The sequence below is a fragment of the Urocampus carinirostris genome, chromosome 20, assembly GCF_059441175.1.
Source record: "Urocampus carinirostris isolate Australia breed hairy pipefish chromosome 20, RoL_Ucar_1.0, whole genome shotgun sequence".
NCBI classification, from domain to species: Eukaryota; Metazoa; Chordata; class Actinopteri; order Syngnathiformes; family Syngnathidae; genus Urocampus; species Urocampus carinirostris.
In genome coordinates, this window is record NC_142368.1 from 2118933 (window position 1) to 2135799 (window position 16867).

The window sequence follows — 16867 nt, forward strand, 5'->3', positions numbered from 1 at the left end:
ATTTATATTTTGTGGGAGAAATGGGCATTAAGTCGTTTGGAGTCTGGATAACACATGGAGCAGCTGAAAAGAGCCAGTAGCTGGAGTTGGTCTAAAGTGGCAAACTTTAGATAGCCCCCTAAAAAGACCCGAGTAGCCTGGGGACAGGTTCTGAAAATAGCTCACCAGCAATGCATCATTGCGATTTTCTAGGAAAAAAAATTCTAACTGGCATGAGTTTTTTGTGGATGAATGGGCCTATTTTAACTCTACTTCTAACAGTTACAACCTGATAGTAACATAATAGTAACATAGTAATTACAAGATAAATTATTATCTTAGAAATTCAAACTGGTGGTCCTTCGCGCCAATTAATAACAAAATGTATCTCTCAGTTATCGACCCCTGCTTTAGAGGCTAGCAGAAGTTACTTAGCATGCCAGTAAAAGATTGCAAGAGCAAACCAGATTTCTTTTTCAAACACCCTGAGTCCTGGAACTGTGGAAGAAAATTAACACTGAAGGATGATACTAACAATAACAATGAGTGGTGAGCCAGGGCATGCAGGAAAGAGACCAACCGAATGGCTAGAGAAGGAAACAGTGGGGGGAAAAACTGAAGATAACCAACTCAAGGATGAGCAAGCTTTATTCACACAGAGCAGCTAACAAGAACAATAGCAGTTAGTGGCGAACCACATTCTGTCTAACATAAGTGGCTAGAGAATGAAACTGTCGGAAAAAGCACCAGATGCCTGAATCCTCTTTAAAAAAGTGTGCTCAAAATAATAGTAAGAATCATAACCGGTCTGCAGTTGCTTACCCATGGAGGGGGCTCTCCTGTGGTGCAGGGGGCACTCGAGGGTGCCCTGCTGGGTGCGACCAAACATGGCCGAGTAGACGGCGATCTGCATCCCTCGTTTGCAGCTTAGCCTCATCCTCTCCTCTTCACACACCACTTTGCTCTTGTATTCATCTACGGGAGAAAATAATTGACACCAAGCTTAAAAACATAATACAAGTGGACTGTGAATCGTGGAGGACGTACAGGCTGCATAGCATGGAGGTACTAGAAAAAAATGGTATGGAAATTTAGCATGAAAAAACTTTTGCTCCAGGTTATATTTTCTAGCCTCAGATATGAAAATAAGTTAGAAAGAATCAAAATGGCGGAACGGACAAGTAGAGCCACGTCGCGGCATTCCTCGCTCACATCCAGTCACAGTGACCCGTGACCACCGGAGCAGCTCGGCCGGAGGTAAAAAGAAAAAAAAAGAAAAAAAAATCAAAGCTGCCCATTTTCAGGTGGTTCATCCTTGGACATTGCAACCTTAGTTGATGGATGGAATCATTCTACTCCACTTGCTCTTAAGCGTCTTTTGTCAGAGGCACTGTGGAGCTGTAGGGTTTCCACCCCAGCGCTTTATAGGCCGAGTGGCCCGCCAATTATTGTTATTCATGTAAACAACTCCACCCTGATAGATGTTTTCTTTCTCCTCTGCTTCCTCTTAAACACCTTATTTGGAGCTGTAGGGTTTCCACTATCGTGCTTTATAGGCTAAGTGGGCAACCAAGTTTTGTTTGTTTTTTAAAACATCGCCACCCGAATGCATACTCTTTCTCTTGTGCTTCCATTGAGGCATTTTCTTTCAGAGGCACTGATCTCGTTGCTATAGAATTCACCCCAGTGCTATAGGCCTATTGGCCCACTGAGTGTTTTTTAAGCATAAAATTTGATTATATGCATTGGAAAACTCAAAATGGAAAAGTGTTTTTGTTTGCATTTTATAAATATCTTAAAAAAATCAAATAAATACCTCAAAAGAAAAAAAGAGATAGCTATTTGAATGTTGGCCTTGAGGGGCCTCGCTCTCAGCAATAGACAACCAGGCATAATGGATCTTGGCCAAAACAGTGCATTTCATTTTAGGCAGGCCACAACGGCACTCTTGAGTGACCCAAATAGAAAAAAAGACGTGTTCTGCCTACCCCTAGTTGACTGGGGATAATGAATTGTGGACACAACCGTGCATTTCATTTGAGGCTGGCCAGGATGGTCTGCTCCCCCCAAAAAATGCCCTCTCCTGGTCCCCGCTCACCGAAATTTGCAATCAGGGATAATGGATCGCGGCTGCACGATTGCAGTTCACTATTTGGTGACCAGCACTGGAAAATAAGAGCCACCACATTGACAAAAGTGTGCTCTGCTGGTCCCTGTTCGCCTCAATATGAGATCTGGGAAAATGTATCGCTGCCACATGACAGCATCTCATTTTAGGCGGAAATAATGGCTAAAAAGAGCCACCAGGCCCGACAAATGGGTGCTCTGCGAGTCTTTGCTGAAATAAACTGAGGACAATGGATCTCGGCCAAAATAGTACAGTTCATTTTAGGCGGGCCACAACGGCACACTTGAGTGACCCAAATAGAAAATAAGATGTGTTCTGCCTACCCTTAGTTGACTGGGGATAATGAATCGTGGACACAACTGTGCATTTCATTCGAGGCTGGCCAGAGCGGTCCACACCCCCAAAAAGTGCCTTCTCCCGGTCCCCGCACACCAAAATTTGCAATCAGGGATAATGTATCGCGGCTGCACGAGTGCAGTTCACTATTTGGTGGACAGCACTGGAAAAAAAGAGCCGCCACACTGACAAAAGTGTGCTCTGCTGGTCCCTGCTCGCCTAAATATGGGATCTGGGAAAATGGATCGCGGCCACATGACAGCATCTCATTTTAGGCGGTAATAATAGCTAAAAAGAGCCGCCAGGCCCGACAAACGTGTGCCCTGCGAGTCTTTGCTGATATAAACTGAGGACAATAGATCTCGGCCAAAACAGTACAGTTCATTTTAGGAGGGCCACAACGGCACACTTGAGTGACCCAAATATAAAAAAAGATGTGTTCTGCCTACCCCTAGTTGACTGGGGATAATGAATTGTGGACACAACTGTGCATTTCATTTGAGGATGGCCAATCAGGGATAATGGATCGCGGCTGCAAGAGTGCAGTTCACTATTTGGTGGACAGTACTGGAAAAAAAGAGTTGCCACACTGACAAAAGTGTGCTCTGCTGGTCCCTGCTTGCCTCAATATCGGATCTGGGATAATGGATCGCGGCCACATGACAGCATCTCAATTTAGGCGGATATAATAGCTAAAAGAGCCGCCAGGCCGGACAAACGTGTGCTTTGCGAGTCTTTGCTGATAAAAACTGAGGATAATGGATCGCGGCCGCAGGAGTGCAATTCACTTTTAGGGGGAAAGCGCGACAAAAAAAGAACCGCCAGGCCCGACAAAAAATACCGTCTGATGCTCTTTGTTTGCAACATTACGGGATTGGGGATAATGTATCGCGACAGCACGGTGCAGTTCAGTTTTTGGTGCAAACACAGACTTGATTGTGGAATAATTTTTAACCCGTAATGCACTGAGGCCACTAAGTATGAAGAGCGAAGTAGCAAGGGATACCAGTATGCTTAATTTTTTTTTTGAATTTTCATTCAATGGATAAAAGGACTAAGAGGCCGTATGTGTCATGATTACTGATGCAAAGCACCATTTTGCGCCAACTGTCTCGGACTCTGATTGGCTCCTGGTCACTATTTAAACCCACTCCTTTCTGTCACCTGTTGTCAGTCCGTCTGCGAACCTCAGTTTACTCTAGGCAAGCTTTTCGACCCTGACTCACTCCTGTTTTTGCTTCCGACTTCGAGACGTTTTCTGATCTTGACCACGTCCACTCTCCTCCCCTGGCTTTCGACTCATTGCTGATCTCGACCACGTTTTTGCTCTCCTGTCCCAGCTACTGATCCTTTTTTTCCGCTCCCGACACCGCCATCGCTCGCCACGAAAGTGCCACTTCCGCGTTCGGAGCGACCTGCGACCAGCGATCACCGGATCGTGTGTGCAATCCTTTCCCTTCTTCCCAATAAAACTGAGAGAAACGTACGCAAGTGGGTCCTCTCTCCGTTCTGGTCTTGGCAGTATGTGGCCCAGTGGCCATAGTTTTCTCACTATTCCAAACAAGAAGCCACTTACTGGGTCTGCACTTGTAGCGTACGCTGAGGTATTTGCTGCTCCCAGGACATTGGTCCATCCCAAACACGCGGCTGTTGACAAGAACTTGACAGCTCCTTCTGTCCTGGCACTCGTCCAGCATTTTCTAAAGGGAGGAGGCAAAACACGCTTTTCACTAGGTTAACAATGAGTAGCGGACAAACCTAAAACCACTTCAAACGGGATTGTGAAAACCATCAGGACACAGCGGGAGGGGGGGAAAGGAATCCGGAAGGTTCCGCTTTTTCTTATTTATCTCGCTCCGTCTCAGTTTTCAGCCTCATTTAGTCCAACGAGTGACAGTCCTGTTAGCTAGTCGTGTTGACAGTTTTTCGAGGAACTCATACCCTTGGTCTTCGATTTACTGCAAAGAACTGCTAAAATAATGTCAAAAATATATAAAAGAACTAATATAAAACATACAGTACATAGTGATTTTGGTCAGAATCATTTCAGAAAAAAATATTTGCAAAATAAAGAAATAGTTACATCAAATTTCTTGGGTTTTTTTCAGCTCCACAAAATATATATAAATACATATATATAAATTGAGAAAAACATTGTGTTGAATCAGAACAAAAAGTTGGAAAAAATTCAATTGGAAAATCAGAAAAATACAGAATTTTCTGCAGCTCCGCAAATTTGAATAATAAAAATATTTTGAGAAAAATCATGACACAATTTAGAAGAATGAGAAAAGAAAACAGGCGAAAATGAGAAATGTTGTTTTGGCCTAACTATTTCCCATAATGCTCCATTACGATGTAAAGTGTGGCAGAATGAGTAAAAATTGTTTAATAATGAGATAAAATACAATGCTGTTTCCTCTTTTATCTATTATCCTAGTAGCCCGATTGTTCGCTCTTACTGATGCCTTCTGGGTTTGCTTCCTGTTACATACAATAAGCAAACGGTACCACGTTGTGCAACGTTGTTTTTACTGAACTCTTACCCATAATTCTCCATTACAACATTGAACAGTGTGGCAATGTGAGCAAAAATAATAAGACGATGGCCTAAAATGCGATGCCTTCTCCTTTGGCGTCTACAATACTAGTAGGCTAGCGGTTAGGATTCGCTCAGCATAATGAAATTGTGAATGTGTTTAATTGCTGTTAAAAGTGTCAATAAAAATTGTTCAAACCCCAAAATTTGATTTAACTTGTACTTTATATATGTATTCCTCAGGGTATTTTTCTTTTTCAACCCATGGCCTGGTACCAGCTCGTTGGTTGCTGACCACTGATCTTTATCACTAGTGGTCTACATCTTATACCCGCAACCCGGGCTCGATTCCCATTGCATCCAATGTTTTGCGATTGTGGTTTAAGCGATATTTCTCTAATACGGTAATGTAAAACCTCGCGTGAGTTCTTTTTCAGGTAAAAATAAGTGTGTAATAAATGAAGTAATTAATAAACCTGTAGCGCAGTGGATACGGAGCAGCTCTCGTCCCCCCTGGTGTCATAATAGCCGAGTAGGGCCTGGTAGCTTTGAGGGCACTTCTGGAAGTGGGCGGGGCCTGTCCTCCCGTAAAAAGCCGATTGGACGGTGATGGTGGTGCGCGGTGGGCAGCGCACCGTCAGGAGTTGCCCGTCGCAGGCCTCTTCTGTGTAGTTTTTCAACACTTTGGATAAATAACCTGTGGAAATACGTTGAACGTTAGCATGATGTTAGCCAGATGCTAACCATGTATTGCTGTTTTGCTATCGTCCAATGTTTCCCGCAGAAAACTGTTAAAGCTCGGACTATCTTGGATAGTTTTCCTGGAATATTTTATGAACAGTGATGGTATCAAATGCATATAACTGGTGTAGTTCATGCTATTTGTTAACCTTTACTTTTTAATAGAACCATTTTTATACCTGTCCCCTTCAGCCTATTGCTCTCTTTATTAATGATTGGAATTCCCCTTATTAAGCATAAATAGATATTACATAAACAACACGGTGCCAAGACCAGATCGGAAACAGGACCCACTTGCGTTGCGTTTCTCACAAGTTTTATTGGAAGAAAGAGAAAAAGTAAGGCTCACGATCCGGTGAGTGCTGGACGCGGGAAGCAGGTCGCTCTGAACGCGGAAGTGGATCTTCCGTGGCGAGCGATGGCGGTGTCGGGAATGGAAAAACAGGTCAGTAGGAGAGGAAAAACGTGGTCGGGGTCGGAAGTGAGTCCTAAGCCAGGAAAGGAGAGTAGATGTGGTCGGGACGAAAAGAGGTCAAAAGCCGGGACGAGAGAGTAGACGTGGTCAGGATCAAAAACAGGTCGAAGCCAGGGGACAGGAGCAAAAACAGGTAGGAGTCAGGGTCGAAAAAAGGCTTGCCTAGGGTTAACAGAGGTTCACAGACGGACTGACAAAAGGAGACAGATGGGAGTGGGTTTATAGGGACAGGGAGCCAATCAGAGTCCGAGGCAGTTGGCGCCAAAGGAGCGGGCACAGGTGATTCACATCAGTAATCAGGACACACAGTCCCTGTTTACTTACAGCAAGAAAGCCTTTGTAAAATAAAAACAAAAGATAATTTGTGTAAACAAGATTAATTTATTGACCAAATAAACAACATAAACAATTCTTTCAGCATTTTCTTCGTGCTTTTTCCACTTGCAGTCAATTCAGTGTTGCTTATAATATGTAGCAGTATATACAGTATATTTAACCTACATCTATAAGTCTTACTAGTTATTTGTTCATTAGGAACCATGAATCATTTCAATATAGATCCGAAAATATGTTAAACTCAAAGTCTATGAGCCTTTAATATGTCACATCACTACTAATTTGATGCTCTGAGTATTGTACAATAATACTCAAAATGTCACGGTTACCATGGCGCCCAAATGGCCCTGTCCGTGTGGCGCCAGCTGCAGCTCATTGACAGATTGGCTTTCCGTCTTTTTAAACTCAGTGCTCTCATTTTTCCTTTGTCAGTCCATCAACGAACCTCTGCCCAGCAAAACGTGGGTTTTGATTCGGTCCTGTTTCCTGTTGGTATTCCCTATCCGGTATTGTTCCCGTTTATTTTTGTCCTGTTTAATATTGGTTTCCAGTTTCGTTCCTGTCTATTTTTGTCCTGTTTATTATTCTCTCCAGTTTTCGTTCCCGTCTAATTTGGCCTGTTTATTTTCGATATCCTGTTTCATTATCAATCCTGTCCGTCCCGACCTATCCATTATCGACCCCATCGGTCCGATATCAACTCGGGCAATTGGTATCGATCTCGTCGGCCTCTGGCTTCCTATCATTTCACGCCAGTTTGCTGCCTAACGTGCACGACTCCCCATTTCCCTTAAAATAAAGGCCTTGTGTGAGTAACGTCACGCGTTTGGGTCCTGATCCTGTTCTTGTTCATGACACAAAATTCTGGAACAAATAGTTTTTCCTTAGTGATTTCGGATGTATCAGTATTGTCCCACACCGCTGCCCGTCAATGAACAGTGATGGTATCAAATATATATAACTGGTCCAGCTCATCTCTGAAAAGCGGAATGACGCTTTACACTGAAAAACAACAGGGACCACATGATACAGTTGCTGTATGGAGGCTAGCAGTAGCAGGAGGCTATTCCTGCTATTGTTAACCATGGAAACAGTAGTATCTGTTTCAGTTGGGGGAGCAAACACCCTACCCAAGTAACCGACCTGTAGAGGGAAGGGTGCCGCCCGGCTGTACTCGCCCGAGACACACCACAGGAAGTGGTGCCCCGACGACCCTAGCGGTTAAAGGATCGGTAAACCGTAAATTAGCATTCACTGTTAGCTTTAGGCTGAAAAGACTTGCATGGCATATTTTGTGGTCATTTTAAACGCAGGCTGATAATAGCCTAGCTGGTTTCATCCGCCACATCCTTACGGGGCAGAAAATTACAACTTGTAATCCTTGAGCGTTTACAAAAACTACAAGGCTGAGTGAAAACTACATGCTAGCTTTTAAAGTGTGTGTGTGCCGTCAGGAATCAAATTATGGTGGCCGATTCTGGCCACGTGCCAGCATCCAGGAGGACCACGAGGTTCCTGCACTCCAAAACTAGGCTGTAGAAACGTAACCATGGTGACGGCTGAGGGGGCGGGGCTACCACAGTCACAATCCTCTCTATATATGTATTTTTCATCATCTATATTCATCTTTCCTCTATCAGAATAATCAATCAAGGCCCAACGAACACTCAGAGGTCCGGGATTGGTAGAAATCTTCGAAAGTTCGGAGCTTTTAATCCCTTGGCGAAGCGTCATGTGACGACCTTGAAATCTTGACCCCACTGATGATGGGGATTAGCATTGTCTAAGTGTGTTGTGTCAACATGACACAAAAAAAGAGGATTGTGATTGGACCAGAACTTACTCAATCGGGAAAGTAAAAATTGGACGGTATTTGGGTAAATAAATCCATCCATCCATTATCTGCACCGCTTATCCTCAGTGGGGTCGCGGGGGTGCTGGAGCACATCCCAGCCATCCTCGGGCAGTGGGCAGGGGACACCCTGAACTGGTTGCCAGCCAGTCGCAGGACACATAGAGACAGACTCATTCGCTCATTCACACCTAGGGACAATTTGGACCAGCCAATCAACCTGACATGCATGTTTTGAGAGTGCCTGGAGAAAACCCACGCAGGCACGGGGAGAACATGCAAACTCCACACAGGGATTTTTAATTTAATATAATAATATTTTTTAATATAATAGTACAGGATACACTTATTAACTGTTTATGTTTTAATTCAATTATAGAAAGCCACAGTTCACTGGTGACCTATTTTTGGAACATAGCGGACACCCATGTTGACAAGCTAACTAGTACCCTGGGTTCTTAAAAATTTCCATTTCATGGATCCGTTAAAAACCATCATCCGGGCACCAAAGGAGAAAAAGAGGGGGGAGGTTGGAGAGTGACTTTATGCTTTGTCATCGCAGTTTTTTGTAAGTGCAGCATGAAAATGTAAGAAATTGCATGTTTCAAGTACAGTCCAAACGTGAATGAGTTGACTGAGGCTGCGTTCATGACATTAAAGCATACGAACTAATAACGAGAAAATTCAAAACATACATGATATAAAACGAGTTACATCACTACAGTACAAAAATACAGGAATGTATCACACTAACGAGCAAAGTCTACAAAGCACACAGGATTCTAAACTGGAGGAAGAGGCATCATGGGAAGTTATTTAGCCAAAGTTTAGTTTTTTACTAAATTTGTAGAAAAATAATTGAGAAAAATTACCTATCATCTGACAATGTTGCTTCTTAAAAATATGTATTTTTGTATTAAGACCAAAATTATAAATACAATGAGTGACATTCTTAAAGAAGGGCTTCGGCCTTTCTTTGATTTTTTTTTCTTCTGCACAAGGCAGTGAATGGTTAACTGGTAAGAGATTTCTTGGGATGTGATTGCTAAATATTAGAATGACGGGCCTGAATACAGAACATTAGTCAATTCTGTGAACAACTATGCCACCAAACGTGCGCTTTTTTTATGATTTCCAAAAAGCTACGGACAAAACTTTAAGCCTAAGTTCATAAACTATTAGCGTACTGGGTGTGGGTTGAAAAAAAAAAAAATCAACTGTGTGAATGACTACTCCACCAAACCTTTGAGCTTCAGTTCCTAAAGCAGGGTTGTCAAACAGGCGGCCCTCTCTGTCTCTCTCTCTTCCTCCCTTTTTCTCTCACTTGTTATCTCTCTCTCTTTCACTCTCTCTGTCTCTGTTTTTCTCTTTCTGTGTCTTTTTACCTTCTTTTTCTCTCTCTTTCTTTTTTCCTTTTCTCTCTCTTTTCTCTGTTTTCTCTCTTTCTCTCTCTTGCTTTCCCCTCCTCTCTTTCTCTCCTTTTATTTTCTCTCCTCCTCTTTTCTCTCCTTCTCTCTCTCCATTTTTCTTTGAATTTTGTTCTTACTGTTTCCCCTCTCACTATTTCTCTTACCTCTTTTGTTTCTCACGCTATCTATCTATCTATCTATCTATCTATCTATCTATCTATCTATCTATCTATCTATCTATCTATCTATCTATCTATCTATCTATCTATCTATCTATCTATCTATCTATCTATCTATCTATCTATCTATCCATCCATCCATCCATCCATCCATCCATCCATCCATCCATCCATCCATCCATCCATCCATCCATCCATCCATCCATCCATCCATCCATCCATCCATCCATCTATCTATCTATCTATCTATCTATCTATCTATCTATCTATCTATCTATCTATCTATCTATCTATCTATCTATCTATCTATCTATCTATCTATCTATCTATCTATCTATCTATCTATCTATCTATCTATCTATCTATCTATCTATCTCTCTCTCTCTCTCTCTCTTTTTTCTCTCTTTCTCCCTTTCTCTCTTTGTCCCACCCTTTCTACTTTTTTCTCCCTCTCTTTCTCTTATTTCTTTCTCTTTTTTTTCTTTCTCACTAATCTACTAGTCCGGCCTCCGAGAGAATGTTTGTTCTCACGTGTGGTCCCCTGAGTTAAAATGAGTTTGACACCCCTGTCATAAACTATAAGAATATTGGACATAGGTAAAGAAAGTCAACCATATGGATGATTACGCTACCAAATGTGCATTTTTTTTATGATTTCCAAAAGATTTCGAACAAACCTTTAAACTTCAGTTCATAACCTCTTAGCACATTAGGTGTGAGTAAAGACAAATCGAACCAAATGGGTATTATTTTCCTGATTTCCAAAACGCTTCAGGCAAACCTTTAAGCTTCAGTTCATAATTTGAAATGCTATAGGTGAAGACACTCAACTATGCGAGTTACTACGCCACCTAATGTACATTCATTTTCTCCCCATGCTTCCCACGCTGTCCAAAATGTTTTAAACCTTTGAACTTTAGTTAGTAAACCAGCAAAAATGATCCGATGCCATCATAGTGAGTGGTTAGCAGGGTTGGGTAGGGTTACTTTAACTGGATTACTTTCAATTACTTTTGGATTACTCCAATACCAAATATGCTAATAAAAGACAAAAGAAACTCATCTCCCATCTCATCAGCTGCACCGCTTATCCTCAGTAGGGTCGCGGGGGTGCTGGAGCCCATCCCAGCAATCATCGGGCAGTGGGCAGGGGACACCCTGAACTGGTTGCTAGCCAATCACAGGCCACAAAAGAAACTAAATATGAATAAAATGACTACATTTTGTGCAGGCTTGGGGAGTAACGGAATACATGGAACGGCAAAAAGGATGTCGGCAAGCTGTTTGGATTTCTTTTCATTTTGTTTCTGTCGCTTTTTATGTTAGTTTTGCCGGAGATCGAAGAGATCAAAGCCAGGAGAGAAAGCTTACCACGTGTTGTGATTCATCATTTTATTCATATTTAGTTTCTTTTGTCTTTTATTAGCATATTTGGTATTTGAGTAATCCAAGAGTAATTGAAAGTAATCCAGTTAAAGTAACCCTACCCAACCCTGGTGGTTAGAGAGTGGTTATTGAAACTTTTTTTTTGTATATAACTTTTTATTTCTCACACACACTTTGACAAAAGTTTGATTCCTCCAGCATACAGCAACACAAATAAAAAATACATACAGTTGACATACCCATAAATAACAAAAGAAACAACAACAAAAAATTGTAATAAAATAAATAAAATAAAAAGTGAAGTGTTTAGACACCAAGTAAAAATTGTCTCTTGTCTTGTCTCGAATTGATCTGGTTTCAGTTGAAGTCTTGCAGGGATTTTTTCCATAATGTATATTTGCTTTAATTTGTCTCTCCATTGTTTTATGTCAGGAGGTTGTGGTTTCAGCCAGGACACTGTGATCATTTTCTTTTCTACCAGAAGCATAACCTTTAGTATATATTTATGTTGATGTCAGGAAACGGACCGGGAAGCAGGAAGTCGGAACTCATTTGCGTAGCCGATCTTTCACTTTAATTGAGAAATAATAGTGGTCCAACACACAAACGGACTAAAGACAAAACAAAACAGGTTCAAAGGTAATCAAAATTACAAAGTAGGAATTACACGGATCAAACAGGCATGAACAGGTCTTCAACATCGTAAAGCAATGGTCTGGCAACGGGCAGTCCCAAAAGGAACGTTTAAGTACTCCACAAGCAATCAGTTCAATGCGTCTCAGTCGGTGTCAAGGGGCGGGGCTAGCTGGATGCCATGACAACCGTGCAGGACATGACAGTTGACCAGTCAATAATTCTTCTGGCAAAAATCCTAATACGTAGGTCACTGGGTCCAACCGCAACTCCCAACCAATAATTAATTTTATTTCTGTCTGAATACTTCTCCAGAAATTTAATATTACAGGGCAATTCCAGAAAATATGCGTAAAATCTCCGACTCTCCCACAGTTACGCCAACATAGATTTGAGGTATTTTCATATTTTGAAGTGATAGAGGCAATGTTCCCTCTAATTTTCCACGGGTCTGAGCGTTCACACAAAGTCGGTGAGCAACGCTTGAAACAACAGTGAGCCACCATAATCCCAAGTGTGGCAAGATAATTAATTATCAAACATGTCAAAAACTTGTCAAGTTACATTTTGCTGAGTTTCCGGCAATACAAAATTATTTTTCTCTTTTGAATGAATTGACTCATGTACTATTGCAAAGGTTGTTCGGCCTACAAATGTTGTTTGTTCTGACAATTCTTTCACAAGATATCCATTTCTTGATATATTTTGTCGCGTAATATTAACATTCTTGGGGGCTTATTTAGTCTGTTGTAAGATACAGAACTGTGCTTAATCCCATTTTTTTGTGAGAGTACAATGTTGGCAACAAGATTCACTTGATATAATTGGACATTTTTTGAATGCTATACAAACTTTTTATTCTTTTTTCGGTGTTTTTTTTTCTCTTTTTTTAATTCTTAAAATAAAAAATCTCATTGTGTTTATTTTTTCCAAGCTGTTACTTTTTTCTTTTTGTTCTCGATTTACTTTTTTCCTACATTTCTTTCTTTTCTTTTTTTCTGGCTTTTTTTGTAAAATTTTTCCTTCTTTTTTTCTCTTCCTTTTGTTTCTTTTTTTCTCAGCTTTTCACTACTTTTTCATTTTGGTATTTTTTTCTTTTTTGTTCTATTCCCCCCTTCCTTGAAGTCATTTTGTGCATAATTTTACTTAATATTTGGTCATGTTGGGATTAAAGAAGCAAAAACAACCCGAAGAGCCGTTTAGGACCTGAAAGAGCCGGTTCCTTTTTAGTGAACCGAGCCGAAGAAGCCGGTTCTCGACATACTCTACTAACTTTACTCAGTTTCGTTCGACTTTCAAATACTGCATTTAGGACACATCAGGGGAACCCGTGTATTTTTACCTTTATGCACTGTAACTTTGACTTAAGTCGCTTCTTGATAAGTAATTTTGAGCCCTCATTTTTGTGCGCTGGCTAGATTTTCTTGTGCGCTGAGAATGTGCAAGCAGTGCGCAATTGCGCACGCGCGCAGCGTAGAGGGAACACTGGATAGATGGTGTATGAAAGAATCGCATTTTTACTTTCCATTCAAACTCCCCTCATGTCGGGCTGCTGGTTATTTTGTGTACCTCTTTCAAAGTTTTTTCCCATTCATCGTCTTTTATCACTACATTATTGAAACTCTTAAACACGAAAATTGAGGGAATACCGTTCTCCATTTCAATCCCAATCCATTCTGTACAAATACATCTCTAAATAGATCAAGCGATCATAATAATGATATATTTGTAACAAGACCTCAAACGGCACCCCAGCCAAAACAAAGTTCTACAAACCCGCAGAAATCAAAGGCCACAGCGCTTTTCATCTCGCTACATTAGCATTTACAGCTCGGCAGTTTCATCTATGTTATTTTAAGCAAATTATAGCTGTCAAAACCATCAAATGTTTCAGAAAAGCTGAGCTGTAACAGGAATTCCCTTCAAGTGGTGATTAGGAAGATGATGAAGAGGAGGCTGGAGACGAAGAGGTGAGCGCATCGAGTGTTTTGTCCTCGTCGAAAATGAAAATCTTTCTTTCGGCCTCGATGACGGTAGATGAGTTTCGAAGAGTTTTCGAAACGATAAGCGTCTTTTCAGAGCGAAACCACAAAATGTGAGGCCAGGATCGGCGGCTTTAGCGCCCATACTAATTGGCTCTCCCCGCAGACCGCAAAAGCTGTACAAAACCCCCAGGACATGAAGATAAAACGAGTCCACCCCCTCCTCTCGGCCTTTAAATCATACGTGCTCGGCTTACCTTTTAAAGAGCAGTGATAAACGAGGCGAACGGTGTGCTGACACGCTTAAGTCTCCAAACATTAAGCTCGTCAGACACCGCCGGTTCCGAAAATTCATTGCATTCTTTTGCTTTTTCTGATTGTATTTTGGATTAGCTGACTTTTCGCAGAAAGGTATCAAATCTGGGATCAGGTCAGAGATGGATTACCATGTTTTACAGTTTATAAGTGTCATGATTACCGATGTGAATCACCACCAACTGCCTCGGACTCTGATTGGCTCCCTGTCCCTATTTAAACCCACTCCTATCTGTTCCCTTTTGTCAGTCCATCTACGAACCTCAGTTAACACTAGGCAAGCCTTTTACGACCCTAAGTCCCACCTATTTTTTGCTCCTGTCTGTTCCCCGGCTTCAACCCGTTTTTGATCCTGACCATGTCTACTCTACCGTCCCGGCTTTCGACCTCCTTTTGTCCCCGACCACGGTTTCTCTCCTTTCCTGGCTTACGACTCGCGTACGACCCCGACGTTTTTGCTCTCCTGTCCCGGCTACTGACCCGTTTTTCCGTTCCCGACACCGCCATTGCTCGCCACGGAAGATCCACTTCTGCGTTTAGAGCGACTTGCTTCCCGCGTCAGGCAATCCCCGGATCCTGGGCGCAACCCTTTCTCTTTCTTCCAATAAGACTTGTGAGAAACGCAACGCAAGTGGGTCCTGTCTCCGTTCTGGTCCTGACAATAAGGCGCACTGGATTATAAGGCTCACCTTCTGATGCAGCATTTTACAAAATATTTTTCACTGTAAGAGCAAAATCTCATTCAAAAATTAATATTAGAAACATGTAAATATATTGTGAAAATAGGTTCCAATAAAAAAAACGTCGTCCAAATGGTGTGAGTATGGAAAATTAGTCAACTCTGTAAATGACTACGCCACCAAGTGTGCATTTGTTTTATGATTTAAACTTCAGTTCAGAAACTAATAGCACATTAGGTGTGTGTAAAGAAAATGGACTATGTTTACGACTACCCCAGCAATTTGTCATTACTGTGAACAACTTTGCAACAAAATATTCATTTTTTCATGATTCCTAAAACTTTACAAACAAAACCTTTAATCTTTATTAAATTAAATTAGCATTTTGGGCGTGAGCGAAGAAGATTAGTAAACTATGTGAATGGTTGGTTTGTTGGTCAGTTGGTTAGTTGGTTGTGTCACGGTTGCCCATTGCCCTCACTTGGGCCCGCCTGTTTGGCGCCAGCTGTTTGCCTTCCTTCCTATTTAAACTCAATGCTCTCATTCACTCCTTGTCAGTCCGTCAGCGAACCTCTGCACTTGCATGACTTGTGTTTTGACTCTGTCCGGTATCTTGCTCCAGTATCCGGTATCAATCCCGCCTGTCTCGGCCTGTCCGGTATCGTGCTCCAGTCTCCAGTATCCGATATGGATCTCGTCTGTTTCCTCCTGCCCGGTATCTTCCTCCAGTCTCCAATATCCAATATCAATCCCGCCTGTCTCGTCCTGTCCGGTATCTTGCACCAGTATCCGGTATCGACCCCGTCTGTCTCATCCTGTCCGGTATCTTGCTCCAGCCTCCAGTATCCGGTATCGATCCCGCTTGTCTCATCCTGTCCGGTATCTTGCCCCAGTATCCGGTATCGATCCCGTCGGTCCCGTCCGGTATCTACCTGTGTGTCCTGTATCGATCCCATCTGTTCTGTCCGGCCTCTGACTTCTCTGTCTCACTTCTTCCGCCCAGCAATCGCCGCATCCCTGGCCTTCGTGTCCATGCGCATGACTGCCCCATTACCATAAAATAAAGCTTGTGTGAAAACATTACGCGTCTGGGTCCTCTGTCTGTGAGGGTTCTGACTGGTTGGATGCCTTAACCACTAGGGTCGTACGGGCCCCGTTTCCTGTGTTTCCTGTGCCTTTTTTCATAACTTTCAAAACGGTTTAAGCAAAATTTTAAGTTTCAGTTCATAAACTATGAGCATACTGGGTACGGGTAAAGAAAGTCAACTATGTGAACGACTACGCCACCAAATGTGGATTTTTTTTATGGTTTCCAAAACGCTTCAAACAAACCTTTAAACTTCAGTTCATAACCTATTAGCACATTCGGCGTGAGAAGAAAATCAACTATGTGAATGATTACGCCACCAAGTGTGTATTTCCTTTCATGAATTCCAAAAGGCTTTAGACAAACCTTTAAGCTTCAGTTCATAAACTATCAGTATATTCATACACTGATAGTCATTTATCTGTTTTCTCTACAAAGTCTCTGTATTACTGTATTTTACCCTAGAGTGCCATGTCTAAACTCGTTGCATACAGTGTTTCACAACGTTGGTATCAATTTCAATGAGGACAATTCTAATCCTCTTGGGAATGGGTAAACGGTTACCATTCGTAATAGGGTTTCATTGCAATTTCCCAGTTTATAAGGCACTTTTGAATTTCTGTTTTTGTTTTTTGCATGCACCTGAAAGTCCAGATTTTTCTTAAATGGTTAGCTCATGGCAAGTACCTTCAAGTGCTCCAGTGAGTTTCACGTAAAACCATCTGAGATTGTTTACACGCATCCAGGGAAGCATGCATTAGCTTGGGGTAACTTGGTCAGGATCAGGGTTTCCGTCAATGATTTATAAGC

General features: G+C 41.9%; 1 protein-coding gene across 1 annotated transcript in view; it reads right to left on the bottom strand.

Annotated features, from left to right (window-relative positions):
• eva1aa (eva-1 homolog A, regulator of programmed cell death a) overlaps nt 1–16867 on the bottom strand; it is a 74080-nt gene that overhangs the window by 44223 nt on the left and 12990 nt on the right. Inside the window, exons 2-4 of the mRNA XM_088324843.1 lie at nt 5459–5679; nt 4020–4143; nt 802–954 (exon numbers count right to left, since the gene is read on the bottom strand). Coding sequence (XP_088180969.1) covers nt 802–954; nt 4020–4143; nt 5459–5679 — 498 coding nt within the window. The remainder of the gene's footprint in view (nt 1–801; nt 955–4019; nt 4144–5458; nt 5680–16867) is intronic.